The sequence below is a fragment of the Rasamsonia emersonii genome (assembly GCF_000968595.1).
Source record: "Rasamsonia emersonii CBS 393.64 chromosome Unknown ctg1118621760282, whole genome shotgun sequence".
NCBI classification, from domain to species: Eukaryota; Fungi; Ascomycota; class Eurotiomycetes; order Eurotiales; family Trichocomaceae; genus Rasamsonia; species Rasamsonia emersonii.
In genome coordinates this window covers 3,161-24,783 of record NW_013563106.1, presented here as the reverse complement: position 1 = coordinate 24,783, position 21,623 = coordinate 3,161, and the positions used below count along the sequence as shown (strand labels likewise).

Below are 21,623 nucleotides of genomic sequence, written 5' to 3'. Positions count from 1 at the left end.
CAGCGCTGACTTTATCTAACAGGGCAAATTGCCGCCTACATGGACCATTGCAGTTGTCGCTATGGTATGGATTCGTGTTGGCTTATAGCCAGAAGACCACAGCTCTATCTGTGCATGCTGAACCCTGTGTGACCGTGTCTGGACCAATGCCTGGGAGTCGAACAGCAGCTCCACGGTCGGGATATTTTATACATCCTGCTCTGTGCATTTCTCGACGAAGACACATCCCGCTGAAGGTTTTTTTTCTGCTGCTGGTGTAAGTAAATGTGACGGGAGGTAGGCCTTGCGAGGCCAGGATTGAGTTCGCAGCTGACAGATGTTAGCCAGTCCGCCTTCACGAAATGTCTTCGTTCGCAGTGAAGATTGGGATACTTGGGGTTTCCCTGCTCCAGCTGTCTCAGCTGTCCCGGTAAGTGCCTTCGCAATACATCTTGTTTTTGTAGGCTCACACCTCGCAGGGTCCCGTCATTCCCGAAGATACTGCCAGTATCTCTACAAACCGCCACTGTGGATTCAATGCAAGGCGACGGAGTATCGCTGGCAGACTAGGAGTTTATCAAGAAAATCCAGTCCTGCTCTTGCTCTTGCTCCAAAAAAAAAACCGTGTGAACACACCGCCAGATTTGTGAACTTGAGCATGGCTTCTCGACTCATTTCATCCTTACGCACGAGAAAACATGCTCCCGCAGGAAGATTGGACAAATATCGGCCAGGTATGGTCGTTGAAGCCGGATGGTCTGAATACTTGAGACTTCGCACTAGGTGGTGGATCATCGGATCAAGAGATGATGCTCGAGGTTTAGCTTCCAAGTGCTTGATCGATAATCTTCAGAGTGGGTGGACATCCTCGGTCCTCAAACGAAAGTGGGCATGTCCATTGAGACCATCACAACGTTTGAAATAGCACAGCTTGAGCACGTTCCACAATGTCATCCACCCTAGAATCTACAAAGAAGTTCCGCGCACACTATTTCAACTTGTCCATCATGGAAAGATCAGCCTCCGACTCTTCAGGGAAGACCGCAAGCAAATCCTGGGACATCCGGGCAGCAGAGGGAATGTCTTCCTCATCGCCCACTGGGGGCCAAACGACAAGAGTATTTACACACCATTCAGATTGAATATGGCATTCAGGAAGAGTTTAACAATCTGCAGAACCCACGCGGCTCTCAAGAGGCATGTTACAATACATGGATGTTCCATACCGAATGTCGAAGTGGTCGTTCTCATCAGCATGCACAGAGGAGGCAGACAGCGACTACCACATTGTGTGGGGGTTCCTGTGTGCCTGCAACACGAGTAAGTCATTCCTTCTTTGCAATCCTTTCTGGCTCTTTGTACGGCCAATGTGGCCTTTGCAAAATCACACATATGCTGATTTTGAAATAGATGCCGTCTCCTGCTGGACACTGACCCAGCTCAACCAGGTAGAAGTCATCACCAATGTATGCATGTTCTCTGCTAACTGCAATACAGTGTATCTTGACAAAAGTCCCCTTGTGTCGAAGTTATCAGCGCCTGCACAATTCTCGAAGGAGAAGAAGGATCAGTTTATTTCACAAGGAAGAAATATGGACTGGATCAGAGATGGGATGAAGCTTGCAGCATCGTCAGTACATTGCTGGAGCTACACAAGTACTTCAACATTGTGCAGGACAAAGATGCAAGGGTCCAGTCTCTGGATGAGAACCACCCATTTTTATCATCAATAATGCTTAGGCACTTTGCTTCTGGAAAGCTAATAAGGAAAGCCAATATAAGCCCGACATCGACATCATTGTCCAGGACAGCCAGCGCAACAAGCGCTGGAGATGCATTTTCGCAGATTGTTGCTTCTGCGTTTCGTCGGAGCTCCCCCTATATATAGGTTCCATGGCCTATACCGGTGCGAGATCACCTGGTCTCGCGAGCCGGTGTTGCAGTCGTGGTCCTCGTTGGACTCGACTAGTTCAGCTCTGCGAGAGAATATTCTTGCACAGGCTGTGATCCCGCAAAATACGAGAATAACGCGAGCAGCGACGTGATACACGAGCATGTGGCTATACAAATGTTCACGATCCTCTCGGAATTGATCATAGCGATGTGCAAGTCCACGAGGAACATCTCCACGTGGACGCGATATTACGAGCACGATTTATCAGCAAATTCTCAACTACTATTCCAATTTCGACTCTGCCATTCACCTTGCCCCGTATACCTCAATTTTCGGGCCAAGCGGAATTGGCAAAAGCTTCGTGATGAAACAGATAGCTCGAGAACACCGTACATATGTTGTGTACGCAAGCCTGGCTACGTCTGGTTCTGATGCCTATCCTCATCGGTCACCAATCGCAAACTATATATCTGTGATTACGCGTCGACCAGAAATGACAATGTTTTTCGAAGCTTTTATAGCGGCAAGTTTGGTCCACGTGAAGCTTTGCAAGAAGATGGGGATTACCTCCACAATGCATCGTGGACCCCAGTGGAAGAGGAGCGCCGACTCGCAGAATGACTATGTGAGTTTGATTGCTGATATTAATTCAATACAAGAGTGCTAACATCCGCTCGCTTCTTCAAGTATCCAGTTCTCATTTGTGTGGCGCGGTGAAGACAGCTTCGAAGAAAGAAATCCATCCGGACCTTCATAAATTCCAACGATTGTGGTCTTCTCGGAATCTTACTTTTCGTTGGCATGGAAGATTGGAGTTCTTGAATTACAGTCACTCTTGCAAACTCGGCTTACAAGGAATGCCATGACATTCATGAACTTCTTAGCGCAGTCTGCAACATGCGTGCTCCAACAGCCTCTACGTTTCTTCGTCCCTTTGACTCTGCAGATTGAGCAGTTTCTCACTTGTCTGGGGACGGTGGGGTCGCGGCAGAAGTCGTGATCGCGGTGATTGAGGGCCTGTATTAGTTTTTCCATGCATGATCGAAAGGGAAAGGGAAAGAAACCATCGCAGAGGCAGGGAAGGTTCCAAAATATTCGGCGACAACATCTAGAGCCGGTGCCTAAGCGTGCAGATTGTATTTTCACTTCGATCTTGCGAATGTGGAAACTGAGTACCACGCAGCCGTCAAGGTTGAGTTGTGAACGGACGAGAAGACGTTCTGCAAGCCAAGGAATGGAGAGTAGCTGCTTCGAGCTGGACTAACGGTCACCCTCACCATATGGTCCTACAGTATGGTCTTACAGGACAATTGCCGCGGAAGGGAGCTCAATTGCGACAATCCTTCCGCAAGAAGAGCTACTCCTGGCTGGGGGAAAGGAATTGGAAAACTCTGAGACGTCACGGTTTTGTACCTGTTTGGGTTAACGGGGAGCCAGAATCGTATCCGGGAGAAATTTCTGATGAAATCAAAGAGTTCATAGGGGACGATACAGATCCGCGTAAGTATTCCTTTGAAATCTGTGATGAATGAAGTGGTGTTTTTGACTTGCTCGTTAGGACATACCGATTTTGTTGGCCCCATTCGGAGCATCTTTTGGCTGTGCGGATATGATGACCTTGATGCAGCACTTCATGCTGTCCCTTGCTCTGGCCATCATAACAGACGGCCAGAGAGGAAATACCTGATCGTGGGACCCCCTGATGAAGGGATTCTCAGATTTCAAAGACAGAATTGCTAGGTGGACAGCTTATCGGATTCATGTGAATCTCAGCCGCCATCTTCTCCCCTGTCTTCTCCTTTGGCTCCATCTTTATCTGGTCTTCCCAAGATTACCACCCAAGATACTGCAGGAGGACCTGATGAAGCAAATGACCAAGATCTCTTTTGTTTTTCCTCTGATTTCCTTTTTCTTTTTGCTCAAATACTCGTTTACTTGCGAGCGAGGAATGTGATTATTTTGATTTGGGATTAACTGTGGAACATTGGGTCTCGGACGGCGGCAATGGGAATGGTTGGCCTCAGGCAAGTTACCTGTATGAACCCGGGTAAGCAGAGATATACCGAGCATTTGCAGAACGGACGAAAGCTAATGTTTTGCAGACATGGACCAATCGACAGGTACGCGACGGCGTGAAGATCCGAGGTTTGCACAGCAGTTCAGTACACGCTTTCATCGCGACGGAAGCTCAACATATGCAGAGAAAGACGACCCCTCGCCTGCCCACAATGCCTCCTTGGATGGATTACGGCGTCGAACTCGGGCAAGCCCGTTGCCACCACATCACGATGAAGTAGTACGAGGAGAGCTGTGAAATCAACCCAGCGACCGGACTGCTGGTTATACCAGGGTGCAAAGCGATGGATGGAGATACAAGGGTACTCAGAGAAGAGACCAACCTTATCACTATTCTCTGAAGTGTACAGTACAGACACTTCGAACTGCCAATCAGACATCTCGTGCTTGATGTGCACTCAACACACACGGTTAAGGCCAGGCATTTAGAATCATGATATTTTTTTGGGTATGTTTTCTCTTCGAATTGCTATATAGTTATGAAAGCTAGATAGCAATATTATTTACATTGATCCCTTCTCTTATAGGAGTCATTTTAAAAAAAGAAAAAAGATTAACCAATATGATCTTCTGTCAGGCTCCTGGCACTGACCCGGCTGGCGGAGCGTGGTTCTCAGGTCACATGGTCTTGCTTCACGTGACACCTCGCTTCGCCTGACCCACATAGATATCTCTCTTTGAGTCTACGCCTCTCAATTTCTTCTTCTTCTCCTTCTCTCTCGTCGATTCTGCCTTTCTCAGATAGAGCAGATAGCACGAATCAACGCATTTTACCTTTGCTGCAAGGTCTTGATATCATCAGATCGGGGATTATACACATCGAGGTTTTCGCACCAAAAGCCCGAGCGAGAACCCAAACGTCCTCGATGTGAAGCAAGTCCAACAATGGACTGACTTTGAGGAAGGGATCAGGAAGGTAGTGCGTCCCATAACTGACTGGACAGATGTTACCAAACTTTGGCGAGAAGGTTTGGGAAGAACATCTCAGGATTGGGAATGAACTGGGAACCCCAGGGCGTTACATGCAACAATCATGTTGGTCAGGAGATGATGCAGATATTTATACGACATTATCGTCGATTGTCAGTTTAATCCCCGGATTTCTTGCAAAGTATTTGCTTCACATCTTTCTATGAAAACCCTTGGATTGTGGGTGATGAGCAAGGATCATTTTTGCGAACTACTTGAGCTTGTGGTGCAAAGGGGGGGTAAATCTCAGAGTGGTCGACTTTGAGTATGGCGTTCCTCGAGTCAGGGGGACAATGGAAACAGTGACATGTAATGACAGACGTGTCATGAACGACACTAAACAAGAAATAACAGTATGATGCTGCTAATAATGAGAATAAAACTGTCTCTATTACCCACTCGCAAGGCCCAACTGCCACTTTTGGGCAGAGTCGTCAAACTCCCACGACCACCTGTGCTGCCAGTGCCGTCAATGCTGACACCCCCACTACCGGGACTGGTCAGAGTCCCTCCTGTACTGCTACTGCTATTGCCAATAATCCACGGCGAGCCGGGCAGCGGGTCCGAACTGTTGATTATCTGCGCTGCGTCGAGGAGCGGATTCTCAACCAACGCGCAGTCCGCCCGTACCTGTCCGGAAGAACTCGTCGCAGGGATGCTATTCGTCACAGAGATAGGCAGGTCAAAGATGGTGTAGTACTCGGTGCCATTCCAGCGGAAGGACTGATGCAGCGAGATGTTGTACGCGCCGCGCGAAGATGAAGAAGAGTCACTGCCGCTTCCGACCAGACATGCAGGCCAGACCCAATTGATGTGTTTCACCGTCGATGAAGGCTCGAGGCTGAGAACGGGGCCGACAAATGCCATGCTTCCGGCGGGGATATCGCTGCCGTTGGAGATGGTGAAGTTTCGTAGGGTCGTGTAGGACGTCAGGAAGATGGTGATGCTGTGGAAGAGAGTGGGCGAAGTGGGGGACTGCGTCGAGGGCGGCCAGGGGAGCTTGCCGTCGCCGGAGACGTCGATGGCGATTTGGAGGGTGTCTACAATACAGACTGTTAGTTAATGTCCATCGTAGTTGAGAATCTACTACTAAGTGAAAACAACTCACCTCCCCCTACCGGCGTATACGGCTGAGGCGCATCGACGATCGCCAACCCGGGGGTAAAAACCAGGCCATTGACGATGGTGAAGTTATTGCTGCCCATCACTTGTGCTGCTGCATGCACCACGAGGATGAAAAGAGGCATTGAGAAGGCGATCATCGTATGATATATAATGTACGAGGACAAGCATTGGACCATCAATCAGCAGTAATGAGTGAGTGGGTGTGTGTCCAGCAGAAATCGTATCTTTCAAAAAGTACATGTCCATGTAAATGTACCCATTACAATTAAGCCTAAGGGAATAAGACACACAGATGGGCAGGAAGAATCCGTGCATAATCAATCTTTCCAAGTCCAGGCTGGGGATATAGCATTGATCTCTCGAACTATGTACAATATATATATACATAGTGTATGATATAGTGGACGGACTTTCGTATGACAAATCTCCTGTACAACATATTAGGAAAAGGAAATAGGACTAAGGGGGGAAAAAAAAGGAAGCAGCCAGAACTCCATAACAGGAAATTAATCCCGGATAGTAAACTTGAGGCCGACCTGATACACCATACACCACATACACATAAATAATTTATTGTTTGTCAATTGCCTGTAACAATAAATAATAAATACTCCTTTGGTCATGATTGACATTGACAAGGACATGGTCACGGACATGGATATGATATGATACTATTCATTATGCACTATTATTTGTGCAGTGAAGAAAAAGGAACCCTTGAACCAGAAAAGACCAGACCAGAGCAGACCAGAGCAGACCAGACCAAAAAGAAGAACCAACCCCTTTAATTTATTATGAGACAAAACAAAAACACTGCCGTGCAAGTAAGTTCCTGGATTTGTAAAAGTAAAATTCCCCATCTGATACTCTCAATGCTTCAGAAGCCCGAAGCCCTGACTGAACGGGAAAAAGAAGATTAATTTAATTAATTAGTCCTAGGCACCTACCTAACTTACCTAGGTAGGTAGGTTAGCAATCCATGTACTGTTCATACAACTTGACCAAATTAGATAGCTTACTTACTTGCTTGCTTGGGGAAATCGGTCGGTCTAGGGCGGGCTTACAGTTCGGAGTAAAGCTCCGGGTAGGTAGGTAGCGTAGTCATTTCCACATTTGGCAAAAGCTGGTTACATGGGGCTTACAGCTCGGATAGCATGGTGAAGAGAGTTCATGATTTGGAATAACTTCATACAGACATAAGTACATGCATGCGCCAGTGCTATTTCATTTCATTTCACTTCACATTGCTTCATTCAGTCATGGACCTGGCAACTAACTAACTGCAAAGCACTGGTCCAAGCCAAGCATAAGAGCATGTTGCATACCAGGGTATATATAACATAACTCGAGGATTGCGAAGAGAGAGAGAGAGGGGAAAGACAAAGAGAGAGGCGTAACTGGTTCGTATTTTTCTTTTCTTCTTTTTCAGTACCCAAAGTCGTCAAGACTATTTGCAATAACACACGCACGAATGAAAGGGGAGTTGCAAAAAAAAGGCGTCTCTCATGATCCGATCGATCCTCTAGATCATTATTTATCGCCCAGAGACCCACCAGAGGTATGCATATGCATATGCATATATGTATATAAAGGTCATAAAAAAAGAGAACTTTCATAACTTCCGTAGTCGAAACCAAAACCAAAACCCATCATCAATCCCTGACGCCAGGACCAGTTCTCCTGCCATGCATGTAACCAAATCCTGCCCTTTTATTTTTGTCTGTCCGTGTCGTGTTCATGCTGGTCGCTCATCTACCCCCACAGCGGAGGGTGGATATATTCTGCCGCTCGGTCCAGCAGGTTCGGCAATGTCCAATCGCCGCTGCTGGAGCTCTCGGGCGTCGGTGGAGGTAATGACCCCACGCTGGGGGTGATTGCGGACGCGCTCGTCGACCCGTTGTGCTGTTGGGTCCCTCCTGCTGCTGTGGATTGGGCGTTGACCGCATAGGTAGGACTGCCGCCGCTGTTGCCGTCGTTCATCGACGTGCTGTAGTTGCTAAAGGCCGCGTTCAACTTCTGCAGCGCGCGCAGGGACTTGGTGAGCGGCTTGGCCCACTGCGTCCGCGTATCTGTTGCCACCGACGCCGGGACGGAGGCCGTTGGCGGGGCCGAAAACGAGTCGGATATAGAGAGCGGAGCGTTCGTCATCCCTGGAATGACGTTGTATTGACCGTTTCCAGCGTTCAATCCATCTGCTCCCATGCCTTGGGGCGACGTCGCCGTCGTCCCCTCGAATTCTTCTTCTGCGCTCGCCCGCTCGGCGATGACCACCTCCAGCTGCCGGAGGAGCTTCCAGACCTGAGGCTCCGACTTGGATTCGTCAATCACCGCCAAAAGGAACGCGCAGCTGATGGCGCGCTGCAAGGTGATCCAGGCACGCGATCCGTGGCTGCTGCACGAATGCAATTCAATATATGACTCGACCGTCGCAATCAGACTCGCCACGCAATCCTGACGCGTCTTCGAGTGCAGCGGGTCATTCTTGTCGGCGGTCGCTTTGAGCGCTGGGCGGCAAAGCTCCGAGGTGATGTACGACGAGTGCACTTTGAGAGCCAGTCTTTGAAGGTGATCCACCGACGACAGACAGTACTTACGGTCTCGCAGATGCGGTGCTGCATCTGCCAAGATATGCTGAATTCGTTCCTTGTACGCCTGGATAGCTTTGAAGCTCATTTGGAAATGAGGGCTCAACATGCGGCCACGGACAACTTCGAGGGTCAACGAGATGATCCTGCACATCGTCTCAAAGTAATCTCGCTCGCCGGGCTTGGACTCAGGCCGGTAGGCAATATCCGGTTGGCTGACGGCGGTCGTAGATGGTCGGTCATAGGACAACGAGAAATGACTGTCTTGCCATGCCATTGACCACCTTGAAAGGTAAGTATAAAGCGAACAAAAAGCCTCTTCAATATCCTTACCACACATGTCTTCGAGTATATCGTTCCGTTGGAGGGAAACGATTCGATTCGACATGCAACCCGAGCGCCAAACCCATTCGGAGAGTCATTCCTATGAATGTTAGTCAAGAACAATTTCAAAAGATCTTGAATGATGGATTCCTACCAAGTAACACATAGGACACGCCGGGATTCATATTGTAGGACAAGACGTTTCCAATGATCAGGAGCGTTTTCATAGCTTCGATCGTGGGTTGTGACACGAAATTGGTCATCCGCAGACATTGGTAAGAGCAGCAAACTATGACAGTTAGCTGACGAATCCATATCAAATCAGAAGCAACGGCATACCGTAAACTTGTGATGTGAGTTCCCTCTCCTTGCCGGGGAGGTCTGATGACTGGCAACCCGAAGCCAGCACTGCGAAAAGTAACCCGAGGAAAGCCAAGCTCTTTCCAAACGGCCGTTGGGAGAAATTTTGGTCATCATCAGTCTTGAGCACGCCACCAGCGGCTGCTCGATTCCGAAGTAACGTTTCCATATCCTGTTCGAACCCAGGCACGTCCACGAGCACCGGGTAAAGAGTGCCTGCAATGTCTCTGTAGAAATAGAAAAACCTAGATGCAGTCAGCCATCGCATCATTCCAGAAGAAATAGATAGTGACCAGACTAACTCTCTGATTTGCTCATCGCTGGGAAGTGCACCGCACACAGCGCTCACGTCAAAAGTCGACGTGTCCGAAGACCACAGATCTACGAACGGATAGGTTGCAGTCTCATTGTCGAGCCCCAGCTTGGGCAAGATTCCGCCCTCAAGCAGAGCCTGCGCTTGAAGGGATCCGGACTTGTTGAGGATGTACGCCAGGACGGATCGCGAGCCAAGATGAACAGTGCCTTCGCCCAAGGTATTGGCCGTATGAATGCCTTCGCGCTCAGGGGACGCTTGTCCAGACCGCTGACTCGTATCTGTGCTGCGCGGCTCTCCAGTCGCCATCGCAGAAACGCGCCCTTCTTCGATCTGCTCGAGTCCAGATCGCAGGCTCGAGATTGTCTGTTCCATCTCTTTCAGCTTGTTGCAGACATTCTCCCAATCCTCACGAGGGATCGACACCCTGCCCCCGGCATGCGATGACCCTGCGCCTGGCTCTGCAGACTCGGATTTGACGTGCACATCCGACCCAATCATACTAACCGCAGCGGTCCCTCCTGCAGCAGGATCGCCGCCCCTCGCATTGTTCAAGAAGGACTGGGAGACTGGGATCTGGCGTTTCTTCGACGGCCGTTCGTACGTGCACAAATCTGCATGGTCGCGCTTCACACAGCCATCGCAAGGCAGGTTGCGGTCGCATTTGACCTTGCGCGTGTGACACGGGTAGCAGGCCTTGGGCTCGCGCGCCTTGCGTTTCGTCCGGATGATGGCGTCAATCTGGGACTGGGGGAGTTCGGAGAGGGGCGTGGACGTTCTCGGGGCTGAACCAGCAGCCGGCGAGAATGAATCAGGGCGCGAATAGGACGATGCCATTGAATTGGACATTGGCAGCCCGGGTTGCGTCGTCGGATAGAATTTAGGGACAGCTGCGATGGTGGAAAGCGTAAAATGTCCAGAGGGAACGGTTCATAGGAACGTCGAAGGCACAGACATGGCTTCTGTCGAATCAAGATCTCTCGCACCACCATCCACAATTTTTCTCGCACAGCAGAGGAACGAAATAGCGCTGCAAAAATGAGACATCTGCGACTCGAAGCACGAGCAAGCTGGGAGTGGAGGTCACGTGCAAGCTAGAGGTTGGGTGGCAGATAGTTGCCGTTTCGGGGATAGCGGCATGCCCGCGCTGGGGATCTTAGTCATGACGCGTGCGGGAGTCGGCATTCTATCAACAATTCAAGACTGTCGCCAGCAGATCCGTCGCTTCCCACGATGACGACAAGACTGATTGGTGATGCTTGTGGCGTCTAGAGAGATTGCTATTGCCTGTTCTGTCATTGGTCGAAGCTGCTGTCAATGACTGCTCTAAAACGACCACATCCCTGACGAACACTGAGCAGTTCCTGTTGCAATATGACAAGAATGGAAAATTTTTGATCTCCATCCCTGCCTAGCCTGGATCGATAGCCGTGCTACCCGCGCTGCCTAACTCAGGTAGGAAATGCCCGGGTCTGTTATGCCGATTCCCTGGCTAGTCGAGGTATGTCGCTCATCAAGTAGTATGCTTTGGTCGATGTATGTACCTGTTTGATCAAATACTTTCATTTCAAAGAAAATGACAATTATTATATCCTCTATCTATTGTCTATGTGACATATAGCAACGAAGAAAAATGCTCAAGACGCCTTCACCACCAGTTTTCCAGAACTTCCGACAGTGAGGACTAGAAGATGAAAATGCAAATGCAAATGCAAAGAAAAGAAAAGATAAACCAAAAGGATCGGAAGAAGCCACCCAGCGCCATGATGATGCTAGTTGTGCTCGTTCAACCCGAATGCCCTTGAGACAAATGAAATGAAATGTAAGGTATGCAAAGGGAAGAAAACAAAAACCAGAAGGAGAAAAAGACAACAAAGAAAAATAACAGGTCAGAAGACGCAAAAGTCGAAGAAACAAAAGGAAATATGACGAATGTCCGCCTGAAAATGCTTAATTGAAATCTCTATACAATCTCGGATGAGATGGTTGTGTCTTAAGAAGCCTTCTAGTGTCCGCCATCGAACTGCACGGCCTTGTTCTCCTCGTCCTCGGAATATGCGAAATGGGAATGTTTGCGAATCGATGCGCCATAGAAGTAGAAGACATACGGAATGGCGCAGCATGCCAGGGCAATAAAGGCAAGCAGTGTGCTGGCCCATTGGTAGTTGAGCCGGTGGTACATTTGTATCGTGAACAGCACACAGCCTGCACCCCACATGGACCGCAAAAAGGTCTTTGCCGCAAGGGCAGACGCGGCCTGGTGCTGGTATGTGTCGACTACAAAAAGGATCTTGAGTCAGCTTCCATGCTCTCCTGATGGGAAAGTCAGAGGGCAAACATACCGAGATAGTTGTTCGCCGAGTTATAGAGGAAAATGAAGCCGAATCCAACAGGGAAACCGCCGATGGCCGGACCGATCCAGTGCACATGTGGATAAGAAGTCCAGGCAAAGATGAATAGTCCGATAGGAATGAACCAGCAGGAGAACATCATTGGAATCAAGCGCACTTCCGCGGGTGGTTTGCCACCGTACTTCTCGCAAAGCTTCAAGTAATGCTTATTGACGAAAGGAGAGCAGAAGGCACTCGAAACGACACCGATGGCCAAAGGAATGAACATCAGACCGGTGATACCGGGAGAGTAGCCTTTGCCCTCCTGATAGATGAGGGGGAACCTGGATAGTCGTTAACATAGTTTTCCCTACGGACATTGCGACCTGGTGGTACTTACGCGACGAAGAACATATACAGCAAGCCGTAGAGCACGGACATGTATATGGAGATGAACAGCACAATCGGCTCGAGAAACAACAGTTGGAACGGACGGATCAAAAAGAGCCGAAGTTTCTCTCCCAGCGGCCGGTCGTCGAGCTCCTGTTCGGTCACGTATTTCGGGTCGTTCTCCTGCTTTCGCAGCTTCTTGGCCCTCTTCTTGAGCAGAGTTGGAGCGTATGTTTCCGGAACCGTGAAGGTGATCATGGCCCAGGAAACTCCAGACAAGATCAGCTGGATCCAGTACAGCCATCTCCAGCCGGCCGCATCGTACAGGAAACCACCGACCAGAGGACCGATGGCTGGTCCGATGAAAGGGGCGGCACTGAAAGCAGCCATGGGAACGCCTCGTTCTTCGTTCTTCCAGAGATCTGCCAATGTACCTCCGACAAGGGTCATGGGCGCACTGAACGCAATTCCGTCGATGGCTCGGCAGACAATGAGAGTACCGATATTTGGTGCTACGGCGCATGGGATCTCGAAAATAACGGCGATCAGCAGGGTGCCGCCATAGACGATTCTGCGACCCAGCATCTCTGACAGGGGGGCAAACACCATTGGTCCTGAAGTTCAGGTTAGCCCATAAGAAACCCTGTAAAGGGGGACAAGTCTACCATACCGACTCCGAAACCTACGACGAAGACAGTGATTTGGATCAGGGAAACTTCCATTGAAATGTGAAAAGTCTTGGTTGGACCATCGAGACCAGCCGTAATGACAGCACTGCAGAAGGCGACAACGAAGCACACGAAGGCTACAACCATGGTGCAATACCATTTCATTAATTTGGACCAGTTCTTGGGATTCTCAGGGTCGTCAATCTTGAACGTCACCAGCTTGTAGTCTTCCAGCTTCCCCGTCACGTTGGATCGGACTGGCTTGATGATGTTCCCTGTTCTGGTCTCCGTTGTGAATTCCTCCATGTTGGCATTCTCGTTGACTTGTCTGAACGGCAGATCCAAGGGATCGACTTGTCCCGGGTTGGACCCAAGGGTGATGGTCCGTCTGGGGACCTCACCACTCCCGTTCGTCTCCTCCCCCGTCGTGGATGCCATGGTGTGAAGACTTAAGGGGAAGCTGGCCTTGAGCGAAGGGATCTGATTGAAGCTTCAGTCGGCGCTTGCGAAGGAGCTTTCATAATCTTGGAGGCGGCCATGGCGTTCTTATATTCCTGATATAGTTTCTGGGTCTCCGCCGACGGCTTCAGGATACCCGGCATGTCGGTCCCAATCGGTCCCAAGTATGTGGGGACTCGTTGGGCAGTAAGAGCGCAAGGGCTATAAAGACTCATGGTCGAGGCGTGTATATCGCAACCCTGACGTCGGTTCACATCGACTTTGGCGGCGGATCATTGGTTCTGGCCTGGCGTCGGACTGGGTCGGTTGCCCGAAGCGGAAAGGCACCCAGGGTCATGGCTTGCCCGAAACGGAAACATGCTTCGCGGGCAGTCGCGGTCCATCACGACATCCAGGCCCCTCGATGGGTCGCAACGTGAAAAAAAAAGGGGGCAAAAAAGGGAAAAAGAGACAAGAACAATTCAGTTCCAGCATGGTGTCAGCACCTACGAGACAGATCAGCTGAAACGAGGCTGCTAGAAACGAGGCCACTACGCAGGCAAGTCTACACAGTGATGTATGACGATATGGCTGTGTGCTCAGGACAGAAATTGACTCATCCAACTATCAGATCACTATTTCAGACTATACGAACATAGATCGTTCCAGAGCGGAAGGAACTGCCTGGATTAATCATTATTGAGGCTGTCGCGGCAATAATTAGAAGCAGGGAGACGCGCCCAGTGGCTGAGTGGCTCCGACAACCTTAGACCCCACGATAAGGCCTAGGGCCCGGGAGCGACTCGGGCTCCGTGGGTCATGACATCTCTAGAAGCCTCGGCCCTAGATAACGCTGTATGCGCTGCCACCACAGACCCCGCACGCCGTCTGCCGGAGCAAAGTCGAAGGAGGGCTTGGAAGGAATCTTTCATACACGTTATCGAGGCAGATTTCCAGCAAGGCTAAATAAGTACGATGGAGAAATGATGCCCAGAGTGAAAGATTGCTATTCCCGCGATAGACGTCAACATTATGTTTGATTAACGAATCAATGACCATGCATTGCTATCACACGACTAGCCCCTCTAACAAATGGGCCCAAATGCTCCGTACTAAATGACAACTGCAATCTTCCAAAGTACATGCATGTGGTTCATGTCTAAGACAACATTATCCGCAAAGATCATTGTAGGGAAAATGGGCCGCAATTGGGGACCCTGCCATCACAACTGCGAGGAATACCAAAGACAGAAAGAAACACCGCATGGTGGTGGCTGTGTTCTGCATATTCGTCCCCTCCAGTTCCTACGATTATTATCGAGTCATTGACTCGAACAGAGAGCTCGATCGGTAATGCCTCTTAGAAGAGAACTCGCCAAGAATCCCAAGATCGCACGCCTGGCCAAGAAAAAAAAATTTTTTTTTTCTTAACATAAACAGGCATAGAATCTTCTCTCCACGCGGCGCGGAACAGTAAGTAGATTTGCGGAGGCACCGCATAGGGACCTCGTGGAGGAGTGATGATTCTTCGATCTTGATCAAAAGGCTTGGTTCATCGAGACATATTACTGCGAGGGGGATGGTGGCGGAGCGTATTTCCTTTTACGGGCCATCCGTACCAAGCAGCAAGGGGCTTGGCGGATCATTCCGACTTCCGCTCTCTCGGTCTCAACAGGGAGCGTCTTGGCATTCCTCGGGCGGAATGAGATCCACTACGGGCACTACACGGGCAGATGCATAGCTACGGAGTACATGTCGGGAGTCATTATTATTATTTGCAGCAATCATGCCTGTTTGTTGACTTTTCAATTCTGATGTAGCAATGATATTAACTGGTTGCCATCTCATGCATCACTGACATATCTATCGTCTTAGAGCCGTGCAGCAGAAGTTGTTTGGACACTAACTTCTAGCGTGAAACAGATTCTCGGGCCGAATGTTTGGACAGGGATTCCGATGTTTTCTATGGTTGACAGAGTACACTACGGAGTACTGCTTACGCTACTGCAGGCAGAACAAAATCGGCAGTCAACCACGTGAAAAATGTCCAATCAATGCCAAGCGATCTAGACCTGCTTGCACTCTAAGTGCAGAGCCGCGGTCTTATTTTTTTTTTACGCCTACGTTCTAACGGCTTGAGACAGGTACAGGCAATAGGGCTCGGGGACTTGCAGGTGGCCATAGCATGCATGCCCATTGGATGTTGGCCACAGCAGATGGTCCGTGTTGGCCTTGGCATCGGGAAAATATTAGATAATTCGCAGTGGACCTGGTCCGACCAATTAAAACAACATTCGATCTTCATGTGATGACTAATCCACGCTGTCTCGTTCGGGTGACAGGTCATGTGACATCACGTGGGCGATAAGCGCTGATAAGCCCGATCCGGACTAGCGCGGGGCCACACCTGATCGGCGGGCAAAAAGTTGGATGACTGCAAAAGTTCCTTTTCGATGGCCCGTCCAACGTCACGGTGAACCAGCTCCTTTCGCCAAGCAAGGTGCTGGACTTCAACCCTGGTCCTGGCACTCGCGGTGGATGTGCCGGGCCTGCTACATCTATCCGACAAGCCTGTCCTGGCTGAAGACCGTCTTTTCACGCGACCGGCCTCCTCAACATGGCGACTCCGAATGAGCCAACCTACCTGGCTATTCCAGGTTCTGTGGCATTCTCACGTTCCCGTGGCCGCGCTATTGCTGCGAATATTGGAGCTGCTGATGTCCGGGCACAATGGATTCACTACGTTCACACCTCCGAACCTTTGCAGGAACCCCAACGGGCCGTCCTCGAGCAGCTCCTCCAATACGGCGATATAACGGACATCCCGCCTTCATTCGACCCCGAAGATGGCCAGGTTCGCGTCTTTTACGTCTACCCGAGAGTCGGCACGATATCCCCGTGGAGCTCTCAAGCAACCGCCATCTCGCACGTGTGTGGTCTGGGCAAATTCGTGAAACGGATCGAGCGAGGGTTGAAGATTTCGTGTCTCTTAGTTGAGGGAGGGGATCTCGAGGAAGGTTTCCGTGACGCTCTGTATGACCGCATGACCCAGCTCATCAGCGAGGAGCAGCCGGATCTCCACCAAATGTTCTCCGAGCACCCTCCCCAGCCGCTGGAAGTAATCCCACTCCATGACGGTGGTAAACCCCCCGTTGAGGTCTTGCAGGAAGCCAACAAGCGTCTTGGTCTGGCTCTGGACCAATCTGAAATCGAATACCTCGTCGAGGCGTATTCTTTGAATGGGCCGGTGCCGCGGAATCCGACCGATGTTGAACTGTTCATGTTTGCGCAGGTCAACTCGGAGCATTGCCGCCACAAGCAATTCAACGCTTCCTGGGTGATTGATGGGAAGCAGATGCCCAACAGTCTTTTTTCAATGATAAGAAACACGCACAGAAAACATCCAGACTTCACGGTCAGTGCCTACAGCGACAACGCAGCGGTGCTGCAGGGAGAAAGCGCTGGGTTCTGGGCTCCTGATCCCACGACTCATGAATGGACACAAACCAAGGAGACGGTTCATTTCCTGGCTAAAGTTGAGACCCATAACCATCCAACCGCGGTTTCCCCTTATCCGGGTGCTGCAACGGGTTCTGGGGGAGAGATCCGAGATGAAGGGTCCGTTGGGAGAGGCTCCAAGCCGAAGGCAGGTCTCGCTGGCTATTCTGTTTCGGATCTTCTCATTCCGGAATTGAGACAACCCTGGGAACTTGATGTGGGCAAACCTCATCACATAGCGAGCAGTTTGGATATCATGCTTGAGGCGCCAATTGGAAGTGCGGCGTTTAACAATGAGTTTGGTCGGCCGTGCATAGCAGGATATTTCCGCACCCTGCTTACTGAAATCGACATCGGGAACGGCCAGAAAGAGCTGAGGGGCTACCATAAGCCGATCATGATTGCAGGTGGTGTGGGAACCGTAAGACCACAACACGCGATCAAAGACCCAGTTGCTGTCAAGCCGGGATCCTACCTGGTCGTCCTTGGAGGACCAGCAATGCTCATCGGTCTGGGAGGTGGTGCTGCTTCTAGTCTCGCTTCTGGCGAGGGTTCTGCGGATCTGGACTTTGCCAGCGTTCAGAGAGGAAACGCCGAAGTTCAGCGTAGAGCCCAAGAAGTCATCAACGCCTGCGTGGCGATGGGACCAGATAACCCCATCAAGTTTATCCATGATGTCGGTGCCGGTGGGCTGTCGAACGCTCTCCCTGAACTTATCCACGATGCTGGCCTTGGTGCCACATTTGAGCTCAGAGAGATTGATAATGCCGATAAAGGTATGAGTCCGATGCAGATCTGGTGCTGTGAGGCACAGGAGAGATACGTTCTGGCCATTGGAGAGGAAGGAATGAACAAGTTCACAGCGATTTGTCGACGAGAGCGCTGTGGGTTCTCTGTGGTTGGCCGCGCTTGGGGATCGTCAGAGGAAGAGAGGAGGCTCATTCTGCTTGACAGAGACTCGAAAGAGTACCCCAAGCCTATCGATCTTCCTCTGTCGGTTCTATTTGGAAAGCCACCGAGAATGACCAGGACGGTGGACTCGCGGAAACTGAAATTGCCAGCCTTTGATGCCAGTCTGTCAACATACCTCCCTTCGGCCACTTCGAATCAGGAACTCTTCAATGAGGCTGCCAGAAGAGTCCTCTCTCTTCCCGCTGTCGGTTCCAAGTCGTTCCTGATCACCATCGGTGATCGGACGGTCGGTGGGCTCACTGCTAGAGACCAGATGGTTGGCCCGTGGCAAACTCCGGTGTCCGATGTGTCCGTCACTGCCACCTCGTTGCTGCAAGGCGTGAAGACGGGTGAGGCTATGGCAATGGGCGAAAAGCCGACTCTAGCACTGATCTCTCCATCTGCGTCGGCGCGGATGGCTGTTGCGGAAGCCCTTATGAATATCGCTGCGGCAGATTTGATCGATCGGCTGAGCCGAGTAAAGCTCTCAGCGAATTGGATGTCTGCCAGCAGCCACCCTGGTGAAGGTGCTGCCATTTATGAAGCCGTGGAGGCCATTGGACTGGACTTCTGTCCAAAGCTTGGGGTCAGCATTCCTGTCGGGAAAGATTCCATGTCGATGAAGATGAAATGGACGGATGAGTCCACCAAGGAAGCCAAAGAGGTCACAGCGCCACTGTCCCTCATCATCTCTGCCTTTGCCCCCGTGGGCGATTTCCGGAAGACGTGGACGCCAACTCTGCGTCGTGTTGAGGATGTTGGCGAGACTGTTCTCATGTTTGTTGATCTGGCTCGTGGTCGTAAAGCCCTGGGTGGCTCCGCCCTAGCTCAAGTCTTCAAGCAGGTTGGCGATCAGTGCCCAGACGTCCGCGATGTGGAGCTGTTCAAGGACTTCTTCGATGCTACGCAGCAGCTGCAGGAATTGGGCATCGTTCTGGCTTATCATGATCGGTCTGATGGCGGTCTGTTTACCACTTTGGCGGAGATGATGTTCGCTGGACGATGCGGTGTAGAGATCATGCTGGATGATATTTGCCCAAGCTCAGACCCTCGCCATGTCATCGAGACTCTCTTCAACGAGGAGCTAGGAGCTGTATTCCAGGTCCGCAAGAAGGATGAGACCAAGTTCCGCTCTTGTTTCGCAACATGCGGTCCGCCACCAGGCCTGATCACCCGGATCGGTCGAGTCTCGGAAAAGCAGAAGCAGAATCTTACTATCTACCATAAACACACTTTGGTATACCGCAACTCGCGGGCGAACCTCCAGCAGATCTGGTCGCACACGTCGTATCATATGCAGAAAATCCGAGACAACGCTGCCTGCGCTGACCAGGAGTTTGCCAACATTCTCGACGACAGGGATCCTGGTCTGTCGTGGAGACTTACATTCGACCCCAAGGACAAGGCGCTCCCGCTCCTGACGAGTCTTACGCAATATTCGCCCTTCAGCAACAAGCCGCGGGTTGCGATTCTTCGCGAACAGGGTGTCAACAGCCAGGCGGAGATGGCGTTCGCTTTCAACCTTGCCGGTTTCTCCGCCGTGGACGTGCACATGACTGATATCATCTCGGGTCGGGTGTCGCTGTCCTCGTTCGTCGGCTTGGCCGCATGTGGAGGCTTCTCGTACGGAGACGTTCTGGGAGCCGGCCAGGGCTGGGCGAAATCGGTCCTGCTGCACGAGAACACGCGCAACGAATTCAAGACGTTCTTCGAGCGCCCGGATACGTTTGCGCTGGGTGTGTGCAACGGCTGCCAGTTCCTGTCGCGTCTGAAGGAGCTTATCCCAGGCGCGCAGGACTGGCCCAGCTTCGAGCGGAACGCAAGCGAGCAGTACGAAGGGCGAGTGTGCATGGTGCACATCTCAGACCCGGATCCATCCGCGCCGTCCGTCTTCCTGCACGGCATGGATGGCTCGTCGCTGCCGATCGCCGTCGCGCACGGCGAGGGCCGCGCCTCGTTCGCGCTGACCCCGAACGTGACACCGCAGGATTTCGTCAAACGCAACCTGGCCCCGATCCGGTACGTCGACAACGCGACGCTCAAGCCGACCATGACCTATCCGTTCAACCCGAACGGCAGCCCCGAGGGCATTGCCGGCATCCGCTCGCCGGACGGCCGCGTTCTGGCGATTATGCCGCACCCGGAGCGGACCGTCCTGAATGGCATCGCGAGCTGGCTGCCTCCGGAGGCGGAGCAATGGGGAGATATTGGGCCTTGGGGGAGAGTCTTTTACAGTGCAAGGAGATGGGTTGGATGAAGTCATTCAGTCGGCGATACTTCGGCAATACTTTGTGTTTTTATCTCTTTTTTTTTTCAACTTTTTTGACTTTCGACAACTCGCTCAGGGACAAATTAGCGAGGAACAAAAAAGGAACAAAAAAGGAACAAAAAAGGAAAATAAAAGTGCTTTGAGTGGAGTCCCTATCAAAACCTGTATCTAGTCTAGATATATCGTATATAAAAGGATAGAAGGTGTAAACGATAATCAATCAATCAATCAGTTAGTAGGAGGTTGTGTATTGCATATGTATATTCTGGCTTTGTTGCAGTTCGGTAGCAGTGAAATGTGAGATATATTTCTGATTTTGATTTTGATAATCATGACCGGACCGTGACCATGAATTATCTTGGCCGTACTTGCTGCAATGACGTCCATCCTACCTAGACAGATAGGATTATACCTAGGCAGGAATGACTCCTAACCCTAACGTGAATTTTTTTTACGCAGGTAATATACAATGCAATAGCATCATAATAGAAATAAAAAAATTTCTTTTCTCTGCTGACTGAACTGAACATCTCCTCGAACCTGTGCAAACATGGAAGCACCCATCCAACTGCCAGCAGCCTGAAGACAGCCTGCCTTCGCCGAAGAAGAAGATGAGCCCAGCCAAGCCACAACTTCCTCTCGGCGGCAGCGTCCTCCTACTGCAGAAGAAAGAATTAGAGGCATATAAAGCTGAATAGCGCCCAACTCGAAAAGATGACTGACCCTTGAAGGAGCTGAAAAAGAAGAAATGAAAGATCCGTGCGTACTTCGACGAGGGCTGAATACGGCTATCGTAAGTCAGTGAGTGATTATTAAATTATTTAATAATTTATTCTGCCTTAGGTAATGTAGACATATGTAGACGTATGTACTGTTCATCTGCTATGGAGGCAATGAAGTTGAAATTGATATTGATATTGATCTTGATATAATAAACATATATTGTACGGTACAGCTCTCGACGCCGACGACAGGATCTACTACGACAACGGCGAAGATATTGCATGTGAAGAATTGCTTGTTTCAGCGAGGATTCCGATTCAGACACAGAGAAGAAAAAAGGAAGAAGAGGAAGAAGAGAAGAAAGAAAAGCTGATACAAAAAACAAACAAACAAACAAGGGGTCGATACGCTTCAAATTCAGTTCTTAATAGCTTAATAGCATTATGCATATGCATATGCTTCTGCTCTACTTCTTGTAGTCTTAGATGTCTACTGACAAGATTGATAATAATATTATCATATTCCTCAAATCAGGACCAGACCGGACTTCACGATGTAGGTAGATAGATAGGTAGATAGATAGACGAGCCCGCGAGCAGCGAGCGAGCGAATCAAAGAAATTTCTGAATAAATGAAATGCAACGAAATGCGTCAAGCCCGTAGTCTTAATTCTCTAGCTCATTAACTACTCCGGAGAATATACGTATTAGATAGATAACTACTTACTTAGA

General features: G+C 50.3%; 5 protein-coding genes across 5 annotated transcripts; 2 read left to right on the top strand and 3 right to left on the bottom strand.

Annotated features, from left to right (window-relative positions):
• Positions 1 to 1,234: 1,234 nt before the first annotated feature.
• Positions 1,235 to 1,712, top strand: T310_5432 (uncharacterized protein; the record flags this gene model as incomplete). Its single annotated transcript, XM_013471694.1, has 4 exons — positions 1,235 to 1,299; positions 1,390 to 1,445; positions 1,477 to 1,609; positions 1,655 to 1,712. 4 exons carry the CDS (start codon positions 1,235 to 1,237, stop codon positions 1,710 to 1,712), a joined length of 312 nt encoding a protein of 103 aa, XP_013327148.1.
• Positions 1,713 to 5,129: 3,417 nt separating this feature from the next.
• On the bottom strand, positions 5,130 to 6,180 carry T310_5431 (uncharacterized protein; the record flags this gene model as incomplete). Its single annotated transcript, XM_013471693.1, has 3 exons — positions 5,130 to 5,254; positions 5,314 to 5,970; positions 6,027 to 6,180. The coding sequence occupies 3 exons, from the start codon at positions 6,178 to 6,180 to the stop codon at positions 5,130 to 5,132; spliced, it is 936 nt and encodes a 311-aa protein (XP_013327147.1).
• Positions 6,181 to 7,795: 1,615 nt separating this feature from the next.
• T310_5430 (clbR) lies at positions 7,796 to 10,474 on the bottom strand (the record flags this gene model as incomplete). Its single annotated transcript, XM_013471692.1, has 4 exons — positions 7,796 to 8,912; positions 8,962 to 9,052; positions 9,107 to 9,241; positions 9,292 to 10,474. 4 exons carry the CDS (start codon positions 10,472 to 10,474, stop codon positions 7,796 to 7,798), a joined length of 2,526 nt encoding a protein of 841 aa, XP_013327146.1.
• A 1,156-nt stretch (positions 10,475 to 11,630) lies between these two features.
• Positions 11,631 to 13,451, bottom strand: T310_5429 (MFS multidrug transporter; the record flags this gene model as incomplete). Its single annotated transcript, XM_013471691.1, has 4 exons — positions 11,631 to 11,902; positions 11,968 to 12,299; positions 12,356 to 12,959; positions 13,016 to 13,451. 4 exons carry the CDS (start codon positions 13,449 to 13,451, stop codon positions 11,631 to 11,633), a joined length of 1,644 nt encoding a protein of 547 aa, XP_013327145.1.
• A 2,617-nt stretch (positions 13,452 to 16,068) lies between these two features.
• T310_5428 (Phosphoribosylformylglycinamidine synthase) lies at positions 16,069 to 20,157 on the top strand (the record flags this gene model as incomplete). Its single annotated transcript, XM_013471690.1, has 1 exon — positions 16,069 to 20,157. One exon carries the CDS (start codon positions 16,069 to 16,071, stop codon positions 20,155 to 20,157), a length of 4,089 nt encoding a protein of 1,362 aa, XP_013327144.1.
• Positions 20,158 to 21,623: the final 1,466 nt, after the last annotated feature.